We start from the raw sequence: 15,217 nt of genomic DNA on the forward strand, positions 1-15,217 counted from the left end.
CACGGATCGTCCAACAGGATAATGACCCAAAACAAACATCTACCAGCACCCAAGAAGGGATAAGTAGAGAATTGTGGACTAAACTGAGGAGGCCTGAAGTGAGTCAACATCTTAACCTATATATGGTAAAACAACAATCTGTCTCTTCACCTCATAAATATTGGCCTCTCTTATCCTCTTCTCTCTCTCCACATATCTATTCAAAGCTATTTATTCTTTCATTCATTTACTGGTGTGCATCTTGTCCGTCCCACCCCTCTCCTCTCTGACTGGATGGAGGAGAGATTGACATTGGAGTCAGATGAAGCAAGGGACACGTCAACAGCCCCGTCACAGCTGACGCACCACTCAATCCGTCAACCAGCAACATATTATATTAAACTCTGTTAGCAGAGCGGCCCGGCTGGATGCAAGTGGAATATTGTTTTTCACTTGACATTCTCAGAGGTCAAAGCCTTTCCAGCGTTTCCCATTAATTACCCAGACATCAGGCCACAGTTTTCCTAATGAACAAAACCATGAAAACATTTTTACACATCTCATAATGACATGAAAGATCTCTAAAGTAATGTCTCATGCCACTGCTTCATTGGAGAGCTGTGCACAGCTCATTGATTCGCTCAGCCTCTCCTTGCTCCACTGTCTAACACAGATAACGGACCCGTCTGTCATAGTCAGACTGGCCATCAGGAGCAACGCGAGAAGTCCCGCCGCATTGGCAAAAATCCATGAAGTTTTTACCATCTTTGGCAGGCAGGCAGAACTCGGCAGAACAACGACTCTCTCCGTGTACCTGTCATTCAGCGGGTGCACGAGGACGTGGCAGTGACCAGTGACAACAATCAACCGTCAGCAGCCCCGCCCACTCCGCTGTGGGAAACATTTGCTGTCAGGTTTATCAGCACATGACAAACGATTTGGATGCAATCAATCATTTCCACTTGTCTTTCTATTCCAGAGAGATAACAAGCTTGAATCAGTTTGCACATTAGAATTTCTTGCATGGAACATCCTCTGCTTTATTTAACCATCTGTCATCTTTGGTTTTGCTATGCTTACCAAATAAGCAGCAAAAAGCTGAAGCATGCTAAGCTAAGCTAATGACGCTTCCATTACAAAAACAAAGAGAAAACAAATATCTCAGGATGAAACAGCAGAGCCACACACGTAGAAGACACCGACGATGTTGTCAAGAAAGTTTGCGGTCCGGACCTAATTATCCAGACTTTATCCGCAGGTCATGTCTGAAAACGTATTCCCGCTGTCATCATCTTGTTTCAAGAATTAAGGGTAAGAATAAGGCCTGTGTTAGTTACACTGACAGTTTGGATTGTTTCCACGAGCCAAGATATTGACAGAAGATGCTCACGATGACTCAAACGAGTGACACATTTCATAAAGTGTTACAGCAGATTCACAACCGTCTGCAATGGGGAGAGAGGCAGGATGGGAAGATTGAGAAATATAATGAGAAACAGAGAGAGAGAGAGAGAGAGAGAGAGAGAGAGAGAGAGAGAGAACAAAGGAGAGAAACAAAGGTAAAACTTCAAAAAGGGATTTCGAGTGTGCCACGAGTTCACTCCAACCTTGTCTGCCCCACTTGGTTGACATTTGTCAGAATTGTGTCAGGCAGCAGATAGCGGCAACACATCAGCTCGGTTTCGCTTGCCTTGTTAGACCACAGCCGCCTGCAGCTAAACTGGGACGCAACATAATATGCACATCTAAACACCTTTATAACTCGCAGCCACACACTGGAGGGGTGAGGAAGCCACACTGTAAGGGGATGCGGTGGAAAAGTTTCCCGCAGATAGAAATTAAAGGATGCCGGTATTAAACGTCTTTGATGAGATGCGAAGACGCGATACTCCCACAAATTGGCTTGTCGGAATCCCCTCGGGGGGTTCACAACAGAACAGAGCATTTGACTTTGAACGATCTCACCCCACTATAGTACACATTTTCAATAATTCACACTTACAGATCTGCATTTGCTACACTGAATATAAATAATTTAGCACCCCCGAGTGTGGCAGTAGCAGCACTTTCGAGGCAAAAATTTATACGCTGGATGTAAAAGCCGGTATATGGGTAAAAAAAAAGTACTTTACCAAGAAAACCAAGCAGAGACGTACCTAATAAAATCTAACCACTGACTGAGTGATGTGTTACTGGCAGGGTGAGTTAATAGGTTCCCTGGGTTGCTGCAGGGTAATAGCATGACAGTGGAACATTGGAGGATGGATGGAATGACTAAGACAAAACTAAAACGCTTTAACTGCTTTTAAATGCCCCTCGAACACAAGTCTCAACACAGCCATCCGCAGAGTAATGCACTCTGCTATTAAAATCATATCCAGTCCAATTACTTTCTCACGATCGGGTCCAGCCAGAAAAAAAAACAGAAGTTGTTTTTATGCCATTTTCACTGCACATTTAGAAACGCAAAGTCGAGGCGCTGTGTGTTTCAGAGCAAAGAAGGCCACAAAAGACATGAAGGGGAAACGTGGAGGATTGCAAACGCAGATGGAGGAACAGATGACAATGCCCCCATCCATAGAGCACGATGGGGGCACTGAATGGATGAAAACCATTTGAATCATATGATAAGCTGCACTTGGTAAAGCCCAAAATCCTACTAAGTCACTCTGTGTTAGTTTTTCTTTAGTCCCCCATCTGTAGATGCCTCGATGCCAAAGAAAACAACTTAAGTTGATGTGACAACTGTTTTTGGTCTTAATGGAGAACGTGAAGTGAAATTATTACAGCTTATTGTCGTCTATCTTCAAGTTGGTTACTGAATATTAGAATATTCGCAGATCCCAGTCACGGAGGGAAGTTGTAGAGTTACATTTACACTAGGTTAAGGCCATTTTTCTTTCCAGACAAACTGATTGAATGTGTGAGGCAGGTTATGCGTTTAAGTTTATGTATTTGGTTGTAGACAAGTATAAAATATATATACGATATATATGAAGATTTTGATGTTCATTGATTTAACTCCATACACCCTTCAGGAGAACACCACTGAATGCACGTGTATGTTAGCCAAGATATGTAAGAGACGGGTCAGTGTCGGGGCTTGTGGATGAAAACTATCGTACATTGTGGTGTTGCTGGCTTTGATACTACATAATATAATTATGTTTTGTCAGATGGGAGTCAGGGTGAAGGGGAATGTGAGAGAGAGGAGTCAGTGAGAGCTTTGCTGAGGTAATACTTCTCATCCGTGTATAAATCTGGACGTGGGGAGGAAAGAGTCAAGGTCTTCACTGTATTTTTTAGATTCGTGTTTGCTGCATTGGAAAGACAATCAGAACCTGTTCACTACAATGGCAGCATAAGTTATTCATATTTTCCGCCTCTGTAACCTGTGTGCTACGTTCCCATTCCTGAATAAGTGTTCCGCGCTCTTCTCTCCAATTGGTTTACAACACTTATTAAAATAAACCATCTGTTGGCTCGTGTGTGATTTGTTCTTTTAATTTACATACAGAAGTGATGCTGGAATAACCTCCGACGACGACACCACCTTATTCATTGCGCCCAGATGTTTCCATTGTGCTGGACAGATGAACCGTGTGTTAACGGGATGGTAATACAGCGGTGAACCACAGTATAGAAGCTCATATTACCAGAGGAATTAACCTGTCCCTGTCACTCAAACTGCAACCCTAACATCCATAATCACGGCCCGTTCTATAATCTGAGTGTCCTCTTTACACCCGAACATCTATTTAACCCACTAATAAGATGACTTGAATGTGTGAGACGGAGTGTGTACAAGTACGAGAGGGAGGGAGAGGGAGAGAGAAGGATCCAATTAGAGGACAGCAATCACTGGATTAATGAGAGGGTAGGGATGACAGATTTCTCTGCTAGTGAGTAATGGTGATAACAAGAAATGAAGGAATGGAGAACTGGGGGATGGTGCCGGGTAAAAAGACGACAATGGTGAGAGCGGGTCAGAAATGAAGATAGAGAGCAGGGGAGATGGGGGGGAAAGAGGAGCAAGAGACACAAAAGGCTGAATCCTCATTCGCTTTACAAATCCCCTTAGAAATGAATACGGGCTGCAGGAGGCCAAAAATCGATAATCCTGAAGGAAAAAACTAAACAAAATGAAGACGACACAATCAAGAGAGAGGGAAGAAAGTAGGAAGAGGCTGCAAGGAAAGAAGAGAAATGAAATAAACAATGAGAGAAAAGGTATCAGAGGAGAATTACAATGACAGATTTTCTTTTTTTGTGTGTAATTCAGCGTAGATATTTGTGTGTTGTTGTGTTTGGTCAGCGTCCTTCTCTAATGAGTGTATAATGCAGCAGAGACAAGCCGGGTACAATGCGACTCTCAGCATGATGCTCCATCCGTGAAACTGGATTTATACGACTCGCTCACGATGTGCAAGTGCTCGTGCCACTGTAATTTATATAAAATTGATAGCAGTGCACAAATGCAACACTAGAATGCTGTATCTAATATAATCAGACTGTGTTGTCCCCAAATTTTGTACTGAAAATGACTTGCCTAGATCACAGGACATAGATTCACAGAAAGATACTGAGTAATCCACTGACCAATAGTATTCAAACAAAAACACAGAGAAATCAAATGCAACTGCAACAGAAATGTCTTCAATCTGCACATTTATAAAGACTATTTTTGATGACTGATCTCTGCCCATTGTGACCATCATCTCTCCTCCACCATTGAAGTCTAATCCTCACTCTCCTGTACCGGACTCTCAGGCTCTGATCAGACAACAACTAACGTCCACCATCGTTGATCCGATCACAAGTGTTCAGCTCTAAGTTCAGGGTCTAGCTAAACCCCAGATGCGTTTAGGAGTCTAAGATCCAACCACATCCAGAGGTGGTCTGAGACACATATGGCCACATTTTTTTAGCCTTGTGAATGCAACGGCGTCCTTGGGCCACATTTGAGGTCAGTCTCCTCCGCTGACATCCCCTGGCCTGCTGGAATTTCAAAACCGAAAAATATTTTTACACCAATCATTGATTTATTTGTGGTGGTCTGCCAAAATATCAACACTAGAGGCCTCATATTGATTTTTTTATATATTTTTTACAATTTCAACGGGGTAAAATCGTATTATTATTTCATCGTAGAGCTGTGTGCAGCACATTGATTCACTCAGCCTCAGAAACAGAAGTGGTCGCTCAAGATGCATGAGGAGATGCCTTGGTGTGAGGAGGCCAGCAGAATGAACTGGAGAACACCCTCGCTCCAGCCGGGCAGGATCTGGAGGTGGTCTTCCTGCTGCTCGACCCCGGGTCTGGACGGGAGAGTTTCAAGGCTAACAACAGCAGGGGAGCAGCTGTATCGACCAACCCTGCTCTCAGCCTCCTGTTGTGGGCCCCTCCTCTTCTCTCTCTTCTCTCTCTCTCTCTCTCTCTCTCTCTCTCTCTCTATCATGTGTTTCCTCTTTCTGTATTTTCACCCCATTCCATCTATCACACTCTCTCTTTGATTGTCTGGGTCCCAGGCCCTAGAAACAGCAGGTGGCCTTCTGATATCGACCAGCGCAGGCTGCTTTAATAGCATTTGCCACTGCTGGGAATTGGAAGCGTGTATGTGTGTGTACGTGCGAGATGTTATTCTAAACCACCGCACTGATCCGGCGAGCGGCGCTGCACTGTATTTCAAGAGTGACCACAGCGTGACCTTTGAACCTGGCTGTCAATGCAAGGTAAACAAAAGGCAAACACAGGAAATTCAAGATGACATTAAGATCAAAATATTGGTCGGCAAATTGATCATTATAGTATTTGGTGTTTTTTTTGCATTTCTAGAACATTGTGTGTCTCTCTGACTTTTAACATTTGACTAATATGAATCAGCCCAGTTATAAAGCAGAGGTTTTGTCAGCTGTCTGAATCTGCATGAAGAACTGACAATTAAATAAGAGAAACATCGGCATCAGTCAAATTAAATATGTCACTTTGCAGTTATGAGACTTTCAGCACCGTGCAGACACATTTTGATAAGTCAACAAAATTAAAAGGTTTTTTAATGGATTGGTGTTTAATCATTCACTCCATTCATCTTTTTCTGTAAACCTTTTAGCTGTAAATGAGTGTGTTTGTGTGGAGTGTGTTTCGCATGTGCACGCACTTGAATGTAAAAGATATTTTTGTCTGTATGTGTTGTTTTCATTAACTGCTTTCTATATTTGTGTGAGCGGTTAATTCCCAGATGTTCCTCTTAAACAGTTAGTGGAGGTCAGCCCTCTAACTAGGGTAATAGACTAATTACTAAGAAAGCCTTACACACACTATTGGAGAGTGAAACTCACGTTTCAATAGAAATTAATTGTCGTGCAGATTGAAAATGCTAAATTTGTAAAGATGTTGGGAGATAATAGCGAGACATAAAAGAGACTAACATGGGAAGAGGGAAGAAATGAAAATTAAGTGCTCCTAATAATTCATTAGTTATTCTGTAATATCTTTTCTGAGCCCAATTACACACACTGCATTAAAAAGAAAAGAAGAAATTCTCATATTGCTAGTCAACAGATTTGCACAAAGAGTGGTAATTGGATAGCATGACAAAATGGCATCTTAAGTACCCGTATTCTTCGCCTCCCTCTCTCTGCAGAAGAACCGACTGAGACCAGGGGAGAGGCAACGAGAGCCGGGTTGGAAAGGGCACGTTCAACTCACTGTCTGTCTGATATTTAAAGAGTTATCTGGAAAATCTGCGCACTTAAAATGTGCGCGTACACACACACACAATCAAACCACAGCACATATTAGTAAATACTGACACTTTCCTGGTGCCAGAGAGTTTATAATCCTCTGCAAGCTGCAGACGATATAAAGGGGGAACTGGGCTATCGCTGCCAACTAAACAGCAGCGGCCTTCTGTGATTATGGGAGGCAGGAGATAAAGAGGAGGGGGATGATATGCATATTATCTGTTCTTCAGAGCTTTTGCAATATCATTTCTAACATTCACATTAATAACAGACAATGAACAGAGCTAAAATGAACTTGAAAGAGAGAGACAGATGCATCATGGGTTCTGATTTGGCCTCCATGACTTGATTACTAAAGCTAAGCCTTCCAGGATCAGGACTCATTCGAGACGTTTATAGACATGAACTCCTGCGAATTCTCTTCACAGCAGGAGATTCTGGAGCGTTTGGGCAAAGCGCACAAGAGGTAACGTATACATTTGGCTGCAGAGATCACATGCTTTTGTTTACAGCACTGTCGATCCTATTCATTAAACGCTCTAGAATCGTGTTGTTTTTCCAAATCGACATCTTCGTTGACACCTTTTTTTTGTATTTAGAGACATTTGTATTATTTTTGTTTATTTCATCTTTACATCTGTCGCGTATTATTTCAGATTATCCGGAGTTCAGTGCATGTCTGAAAGCAGCTTTGGATGAATTTCTTTGTGGGGACAACCCGTTGATTACTCGAGCTAATTTATGCTCAGTCATTAGAAGATTTTACTTGAAAAAGAGTGGCCTGGACAAACAACTCATTATTCCACCTCACATGAATTACTACCTCGCCACATGTTAAAAACCTAATGTAAACACAGGCTCGTGGCTGTGTATCTTTTTGTGTTTAATAGAAAGAGGAAGTGAATACCTAATAACACAGTGAGTCACCGGAGTGTGTGTGTGTGTGTGTGTGTGTGTGTGTGTGTGTGTGAGCACAGCATGTGTGTTATGGGCTTTCTGTGGAGCTATTTTAGCGAAGGTCTGCCTCTGATAGAAATGTTCACAGTCTCCCTGTGTCTGCGTCCATTACACAGAGTGCTGCTATTTCACACCACATTCCATGTCATCAAAGGTACTAAGAGAGATAGTGTGTTATGTGCGAATGTGTCTATGCGCAGACACACACACGAGGACTAAGACCACTCTCCTTTCTCCCTATAATTCAACACATTAAATCACTCCAGCTCAACCCGGTCTGTTTCTATAAAAAAAGACATGGTCATAGCATCCAACAGTCCATCTAATCCTTTTCTCTCCAGAAGCCAGGCAGTAACGAAATCCTATTGGGTTATTCTACCCTTTGACATAAGAAAACGATAAATGCCAGTGGTGATGATATTGACTCAGCTGATGTGTGTGTGTGTGTGTCTGACCTGGTTCTCGGACATGACGTAGAGGTAGTGGTGATCGGTGGAGAAGGCCATGTCTCGGAGGATGGGTCCATTGTCCACCGCCTGCACCGTCTCATACTGCAGAGCACGAGAGGAGCCGTCAACCCGGATCTGGAAAAACAAAGAAAGACAATAGGAATTACTTGAATGTGTTTAACATTATCCTCATTGAATTAGCAGACGATGATATAACAACTGCTTCTTGGGCTAAGATGTGGTGAGGGCGCAGTGCTGTGGTCAGGATCAGGGACATTTTCCCATTTGAATTCAGCAGCAATCAAGCACAATATGTTACCAGTGTTATCCCAGAAGGCGTAAGGAGTTGAATGCCAACATGTAAATAAAAAAAGAGCTGAAAGCAAACAAAATTGAGAAAGAGCAACACTGTCTTGCACAAGGATGAAACACAGGCGGCGTCTAGAGCAGCAAAGTGTGCAATCAGCATCACCGCTGTCATTAAAAATGTACTTTCAAACCTTATTATTTGGCCTAATTGCTCATCTAGCAGATTTTGCCTCAGGTTTTTCCCCCTATGTCATGACTTTCCGTGCCACATGCGAGAAGCTCATCTCTCTCCATCACAGTTTCAGCCGTTCAAAAGTGATTATGGTAATTAGGCATCTGGGCGAGAGGTGTGGTCTGTGGGCCCCTAGGTGTGTTTACTCAGCAGAAAGTGCATGGAATTGGCCCCACACACTTGGTGGTATGATAGAAATGTTCCGGGTTGTGCCTGAACATCTGCTAACATCGTCACACACACACACAGGCATGTACACACACTCTCTCTCTCACACACACACACTCCAAATGATCCTTTCTCTGGCTATAATTTCCCAGTAGCACTCAGACCTACCCAAGCATCTTTCAGCACCCTGTAGGGTACACACTCACGTACGTTTACACACAAACACACACACTCCGAGGCCTGTGTGGGCTTGCGTGCAGGTATAAAGTGAGTCTTGTTAAAGTTGTGATGACTCTTAGTGGTTCTTGGTGCTCTTCAGCACTTGAGGGGTCCACAGGTATCAGGCACAAACAGGAGATAATTGGACAGGAAGCAGATGGTTGCGCACACAGGTGAGTCGCTTCATGATGAATTATAAAACGAAGATGACAACATGTTGTGTTGCCTCTGTCAGCTTTTCATTAAAAACTCTCTCTGCAGAACGGCCTAGAGGTAAAGTCTCCTTAAGGTCAAGAAGCCTCAACTGCTTTAAGTGGGTAAACGGATCCCTATGGTGAAATGGTGCTGACACCACTGTAAACACAACTTGACATACTGGAGGGGAATGATATTTTATTTGTTGTTAAGACCAAACAGTCAAATGTAATGCATCACCTCTGCTACAGATAGGCCTGCAGTCCACACTACTCCACACTTTTAGAGCTGCTAAACCTGAGACGTTTGGAAATGCTGCTGGCCCCATTTTACTTTGAAAACTCTGGGGCTGTGTTTTAATGTGTACGACTGATTGGGTTTCATGCATGTTAGTATGGATGGAGATTAAAACTGATATCGAGCCAAAATGTTTGTGTGATTAGAGAAAATAAGGTTTGTAGCATCAGTTTACAAAGTTGCACTCTGTATCTCTCAAATCATACATTTTCTTATCATTATGAAACTGATGCCAGTTAAAAGGAATCTCTCGATTCTGAATTGGAACAGAAACCAAAGTATCAACTTCCCTGTAAACTGCAACTTTTCTTTGTCTTTGCTTAGACAATCAACTATTGTATGGTAATAAAATGAGAAACCCAAGTACGCCGAGTTGCAGTTTAAGTCCTGCCCATGCTCCTGCCGCTTCTCCTGATATCCACTTTCACAACACGACATTTCTTTAAGCAGACACCATCTTTCACCCTGATTTCACCCATGCTCTCCCTCTTCCTTTGTTTCTCCGTCATTCTCCCTCCCTCGCTCTGCCTCCTGCTTGGCTTGTGTAGTGATCTTGATCTCAAAGGACCCTGAGTTCCATGTATCAAAGCCTCACACACTTTCACTGGGAACTATTGTATGCACTAGGGGCAGCTGCACAGAAAAGAACAGAAGGCACATAGGAGATAGAGTAAGAGGAGAGGGAGGTCAGAAGAAAGAAAAGCTCCATGCGACCGGGGCCAGATTCAGCAGGTGGGGTTATCTAATCTGCCCAATCGGGTGAGTTAATTTGAGGCACTGTGCGTATGCGCACGATTACACGGCGTGGCTGTGTGTGTGCATGTATGTGAAGATGTGTGTGTATCAGTTTACGCCCGCTGCATATTAGAGAAGTGTGGAGTCAATTGCAGGGCAGAGTTAAAGGGCAGACTGAATGTAGAGTTTTATTGTGTTGGGACAGATCCACAGTCACCAGGGAGCTAAGGGGCTTCAAGGGGAAGCTCCTGTATATTATCCCTCAATCTGACCACCGACAAAACAAATGAGCCACCAGGGAACGCACAGCATATCCGCAAGCATTCAACACATGGCTTTAGTCACACTGGGACTGGAAGGGAACACACAAGGGACTGATTCAAATCAGAGGCCAGGGGAATTATTGGTGTACTAATCGGCACATATAAAGTATTGAATAGTAGTTTTACACTGTACTTTTTGTTTCATTAACACAGCAGGGTCACCCAAGGCTTTATAGATTTTGAAACATTTACAGCGTAATTCATTTCCCCTGATATTAGACTCTGCACAATCAAGTAATGATACAACAAATTGTCCACTTACAGTGAAGAGCTATAAAGTCAAATAAAATCAAACTCCGAGTGTGTAATTTTATTCTATAACAACAATCAAAACGTCTACTCAGCATAGAACGAGCACATGCACTACCTTAATTCCCTTGATGAAAAGCCAAAGCTAATGAATCTGATTTGTTCTGAAATGACAAATCCGAGTTTCATTGTTGCCAACAGTAATTATTAATATATACTAAAGTCATTTTTCATCAGATGAAAATCATTAAGGCGGCAACAGTCAGTCGTGCTCGCCAATATTATCTGATTTCCCTTTCAACGGCAATAAAGTGGATTAGCTGCTCTATGCTAAATGGATTACAATACTAATCTCTGCTATCACATTAGCGCGACACAATAGACATCCACTGCCGGACAGACTTCATTCTGCCTGCGAGTGGTGGGAAGGTGAGAGATGCATTGGGCCTACACACAAATGCAAATGCTGTGTGTGTAGACAGACACACACACACACACTGCGAGGATGTCTGGCTGGACTGACTCATATGGTAATGAGGGACACTCTGGGGAGAGAGGGGAGAGTTACTGGTACTTTTGACTCACAGAGCGGCGCTTCCTCACCCGGTAAAATGTGCGGAGTAAATATTTCTTCAATGGCCGTGTGTGTCAGGATCTGTGTGAGTGTGTGTCAGGATCTTTGTGAGTGTGTGTGTGTGTGCATTTGTGGAAAAGATCCATGCTTTATTGCAGATTACATGGAGAAAACCCTGGTCCACCGTGAAGCAAGCGCTCCAGTCATAAACTGTATCCCCCTAGTGGCCGTTACGGATAATTACATCAGCACTACCACTGAGCACACAGTGGCTTCTGGAGTAAAAACAATGTTGATGCACTTCAAGTACATTTCTTTTTCTGATTCTGTACTCTAATAAAAACGCATTCAGGGCAAATAAAATATTTATGAGGAGTTTTTGAAGCTGCTCAGACCTTGAACGCTCTGTGGCTGACCATCTTTTGTTTTTTTGACATTGCTATTTAAGTATATACTGTTAGGGAAGAGAAATGCTGACATCTGTGGATGCATTTAAAAGATAGCTGTGCAGAAAAATAAAAGACACCTCATATGCACATGTTTTTCTTTCTGCCTTGAATCCTTCAATGAAAAATAATGTGCCCGAAGTGACTCTCTGCCTCTCCATGGGGCTAACAGCTAGCAGAAGGTGTGACACAGACAGGGGAAACCATTCCGGTGTGATAACCACAGGAGAAGCCTCGCTCAGTTTCCTCACATTGGCACCGCACGCCACAACAGCACACGGAAAGCATGGCACTTCCTCTGACTCTGCATGGAATACAATTTGAGGCAGGTAATAATGTAATGCTGGAGAATTGCATTCAGATACAGTAAATGTGCCACTTTACAGATGTAATGTAATGGTCAGACCTGTGCTTAAACTGTTTGTGTTGTGTTGTACAATAAAATCAATACAAGACGCAGCAATCCAGGAATAAAATACTCTGTCAAACTATTATCAAGTCAAAACAGGAAGAGGTTATTTTGTCAATTTGATTCCAAAGGACACCTCACATATTTTAGGTTTAGGTTATGGCCCCTCTGGAACCTTCTTTCTGTGAAAATTGCCCTTTGTAATTGAGCACTTCTGGTTACACATCTGAGCCCTTCTATTGATTTTGGATAATCTGGTGTGCCATTATGCACAAACTACTTTAGATCAAGTGGAGAGACGGATTGTCCACATTCTAGGAGGAGACCAGTCAACCCTCAGGAGACGTAGAATACTGCTGTAGTGTTGTTGGTGCAGATGATGGTTGTGGCTAAGTGCAGAATGAACCCCTGTGGACAACAGGGAACAAACACTCTGAATGTGCACTTCCTAAAACATATGTACAGGAACTATAGTTGTGTCTCAATTCAGGGGTTACGTCCTTCAGAGGATGCTGTCTACCCGGCGACGGTCTGGTCTACAGAGGTTTTCCATGATTGGCGTCACAAGCTCGTCCCGCCCTTAATGCTGTTGCCTAGCAACAGAGCTGTATCTGGACACGATGAGAACGTTTGAATGCCCCTTGCTTACATGTGTACCTAAGCTATTCAGTTTAGTTTAGGAGGTTGAAAGGACGCATTTGTCAATAGCATCTGAAGGAGCCTGCGAAATCTACTCGTACCACTGTGAAGCCATCGGTCTTCAAATGCAACCTCGGAAGAATGCGGCCCATGAATTGAGACAGAGTTATGTGCATGTGCATTCTGAATGAAAGAGCGGTTGAAGGATTTGTGTCTTTCCCTGTTATGCCATAGATTTTGGGGGAAGCAAAACGGAGGCTAGTCATGCAGAGCTGCAGTCTGTTCAGTATGGCACACACACACACTAAACCACTATGGCTGGAACACACGCCATGACCAACATGCTGCTGGTAGAGGCCAGAATAAGCTGCTGACTAAAGTATCACTCTGCACTCAGACACGGGTCACACAGCCACAGCGAGGTGAGTGGGCTGGAGCAGAATGTCATCCAAAGTCACACAGCATGCTGGGAAACTTCAATTACCGCAATACTTCCACCAATCTTGGGAAACGTGCACCCAAAGTCAGTGCCAGCATTACTACAGTCATACCGGGCACGGACCTTAACCTGCTGCATATCAACATGGCTAGAAGTCATGCACAATAAATATTAATAAGTCTGGTTTCAGGATTGCATTGAATACAAAATGCTTTAAAGATAACAGGTAGAGTCTTGTAGTATATTTGCAGCACTGACTCCAATTCAAACTTGAAAGGAATCCTGCCAAGGCTCAACAATTAAATTCAATAAACCTGGACCAAATTTCATACACTCACAGATATCAGATATCAGTTCTCAGAAAGATCCATCAATTATTCACTGGGGAAAAAGGTGAAAATATTTTTAAAAATGCTATATATGTCAAAATCAAAGATAATGAAAAAAATCTGATCTTGATCTGCACCTAAGTTTAATCGGTTCTTCCCTGACACATATCGCATCCTTCCACCAAAGTTTGTGTGTGTGTGTTTTTGTGTAACCTTTCTTACAAACAACTAAACTATGCAAATTTAAATGTCTATTAGATCGTGAAATATTCCTCAGTTATATTTGACCTAACTTAACATAGAGGTGCTTGAAATTAGCTTTGACATTGGGTGCCTTTACTTTTCTTTACATTTTTTAATTTTAATTTTAAATTAAACTTCTGTCAAAATGCTACTGTTGTTTTCCAACTGGACTCCTTAATCTCAGCAAAGGAATTAAAATGGACATTTTACACTTTGCATAGGAGGTGATTTGTGACAGCATCACAGAGCAGCAGCAAAATATGCACGTGGGGGGGATCTCCCGGGATCTCCTCTTTAGGCCCCTGGGTCCTTAGCCTCTTCATGATATCAGTCAGAATCATTTTAGAGGAGCAGCAGCACGGCCACATGCCAAATGCCACTGCAACCCAAGCTGCCACACTTCGGTCGGGTTTCATCCCTCTTTGTCAAACCACAGCGGTGTGTTAGGTATTCAACCAGGCAAGGCAAGACACGCAAGAAGAGCAGAGGAGGAGAGAGAGAGAGAGACAGCCAGACAGACAGAGACGACTGAGAAACATTAGCTGTGAAAGAGACGGGAAGAAAAGGAACAACGAATCGTCCCCACATAATGGCAATGTATCTCTTCACGCACTCTATTCCTAACGACAGCAATACAATGGCGGCTGTCTGATTGCCCAAATCTGTCCAGCTCACTGAAACATATGGCAGACAGAGTGAAAAGAGGGGGTGAGGAGGGAGTAGGGGAGAATAACAGGAGGAAAAGGGGGCTGGGAGGTGGACTGGATCCATCTCGGAGTGTCAGTCAATGCTGCAACAAACCCTCCACTTCCACATGGCCTAGATGTGTAGCTTTAGGCGAGATGGACTGGTGTGGGACTAGTGGGGGGGAGTGTGGATGATTTGACATTAATCTGAGAGTATTAACGAGGATGTGGATCGCTACTGTGGAAAGCTAGCCTGGTTGTGCAGCTCCTGAGTTATGAGGGACAATCAAAGATGGGCATGTTGGTATTTTATCCGAGAGGAAAGCACTGCAGATATGAGCCATGTCTCAATTCAGGGGCTGCAACCTTCGGACGCTGCATTCGAAGACTGATTGCGTCACAGCGGAGTGACTCGATTGTCCCATTTCAAAGTCTCCTTCAAATGCAACCAACAAATGTTTCCCTCCATTTCCTAGAAACAAATGCTCCACTGGGGGGGATCCTTCCGAGCCCAACCTATCCCAGGATTCATTGCCCTTCAGTGAGGTAATGGCACGAGACGTTCGATGCTTGAGTTACACGCTTTAGCTCAACCGA

At 43.2% G+C, this 15,217-nt stretch overlaps 1 protein-coding gene across 1 annotated transcript in view; it reads right to left on the reverse strand.

Moving 5' to 3' along the window:
• The window catches only part of plxna4 (plexin A4), a 215,328-nt gene that overhangs the window by 77,504 nt on the left and 122,607 nt on the right, over positions 1–15,217 (reverse strand). The window contains exon 4 of the mRNA XM_035147688.2: positions 8,135–8,263. Coding sequence (XP_035003579.1) covers positions 8,135–8,263 — 129 coding nt within the window. The remainder of the gene's footprint in view (positions 1–8,134; positions 8,264–15,217) is intronic.

Source organism: Hippoglossus stenolepis, chromosome 22, assembly GCF_022539355.2.
Source record: "Hippoglossus stenolepis isolate QCI-W04-F060 chromosome 22, HSTE1.2, whole genome shotgun sequence".
In the NCBI taxonomy this organism is placed as follows: domain Eukaryota; kingdom Metazoa; phylum Chordata; class Actinopteri; order Pleuronectiformes; family Pleuronectidae; genus Hippoglossus; species Hippoglossus stenolepis.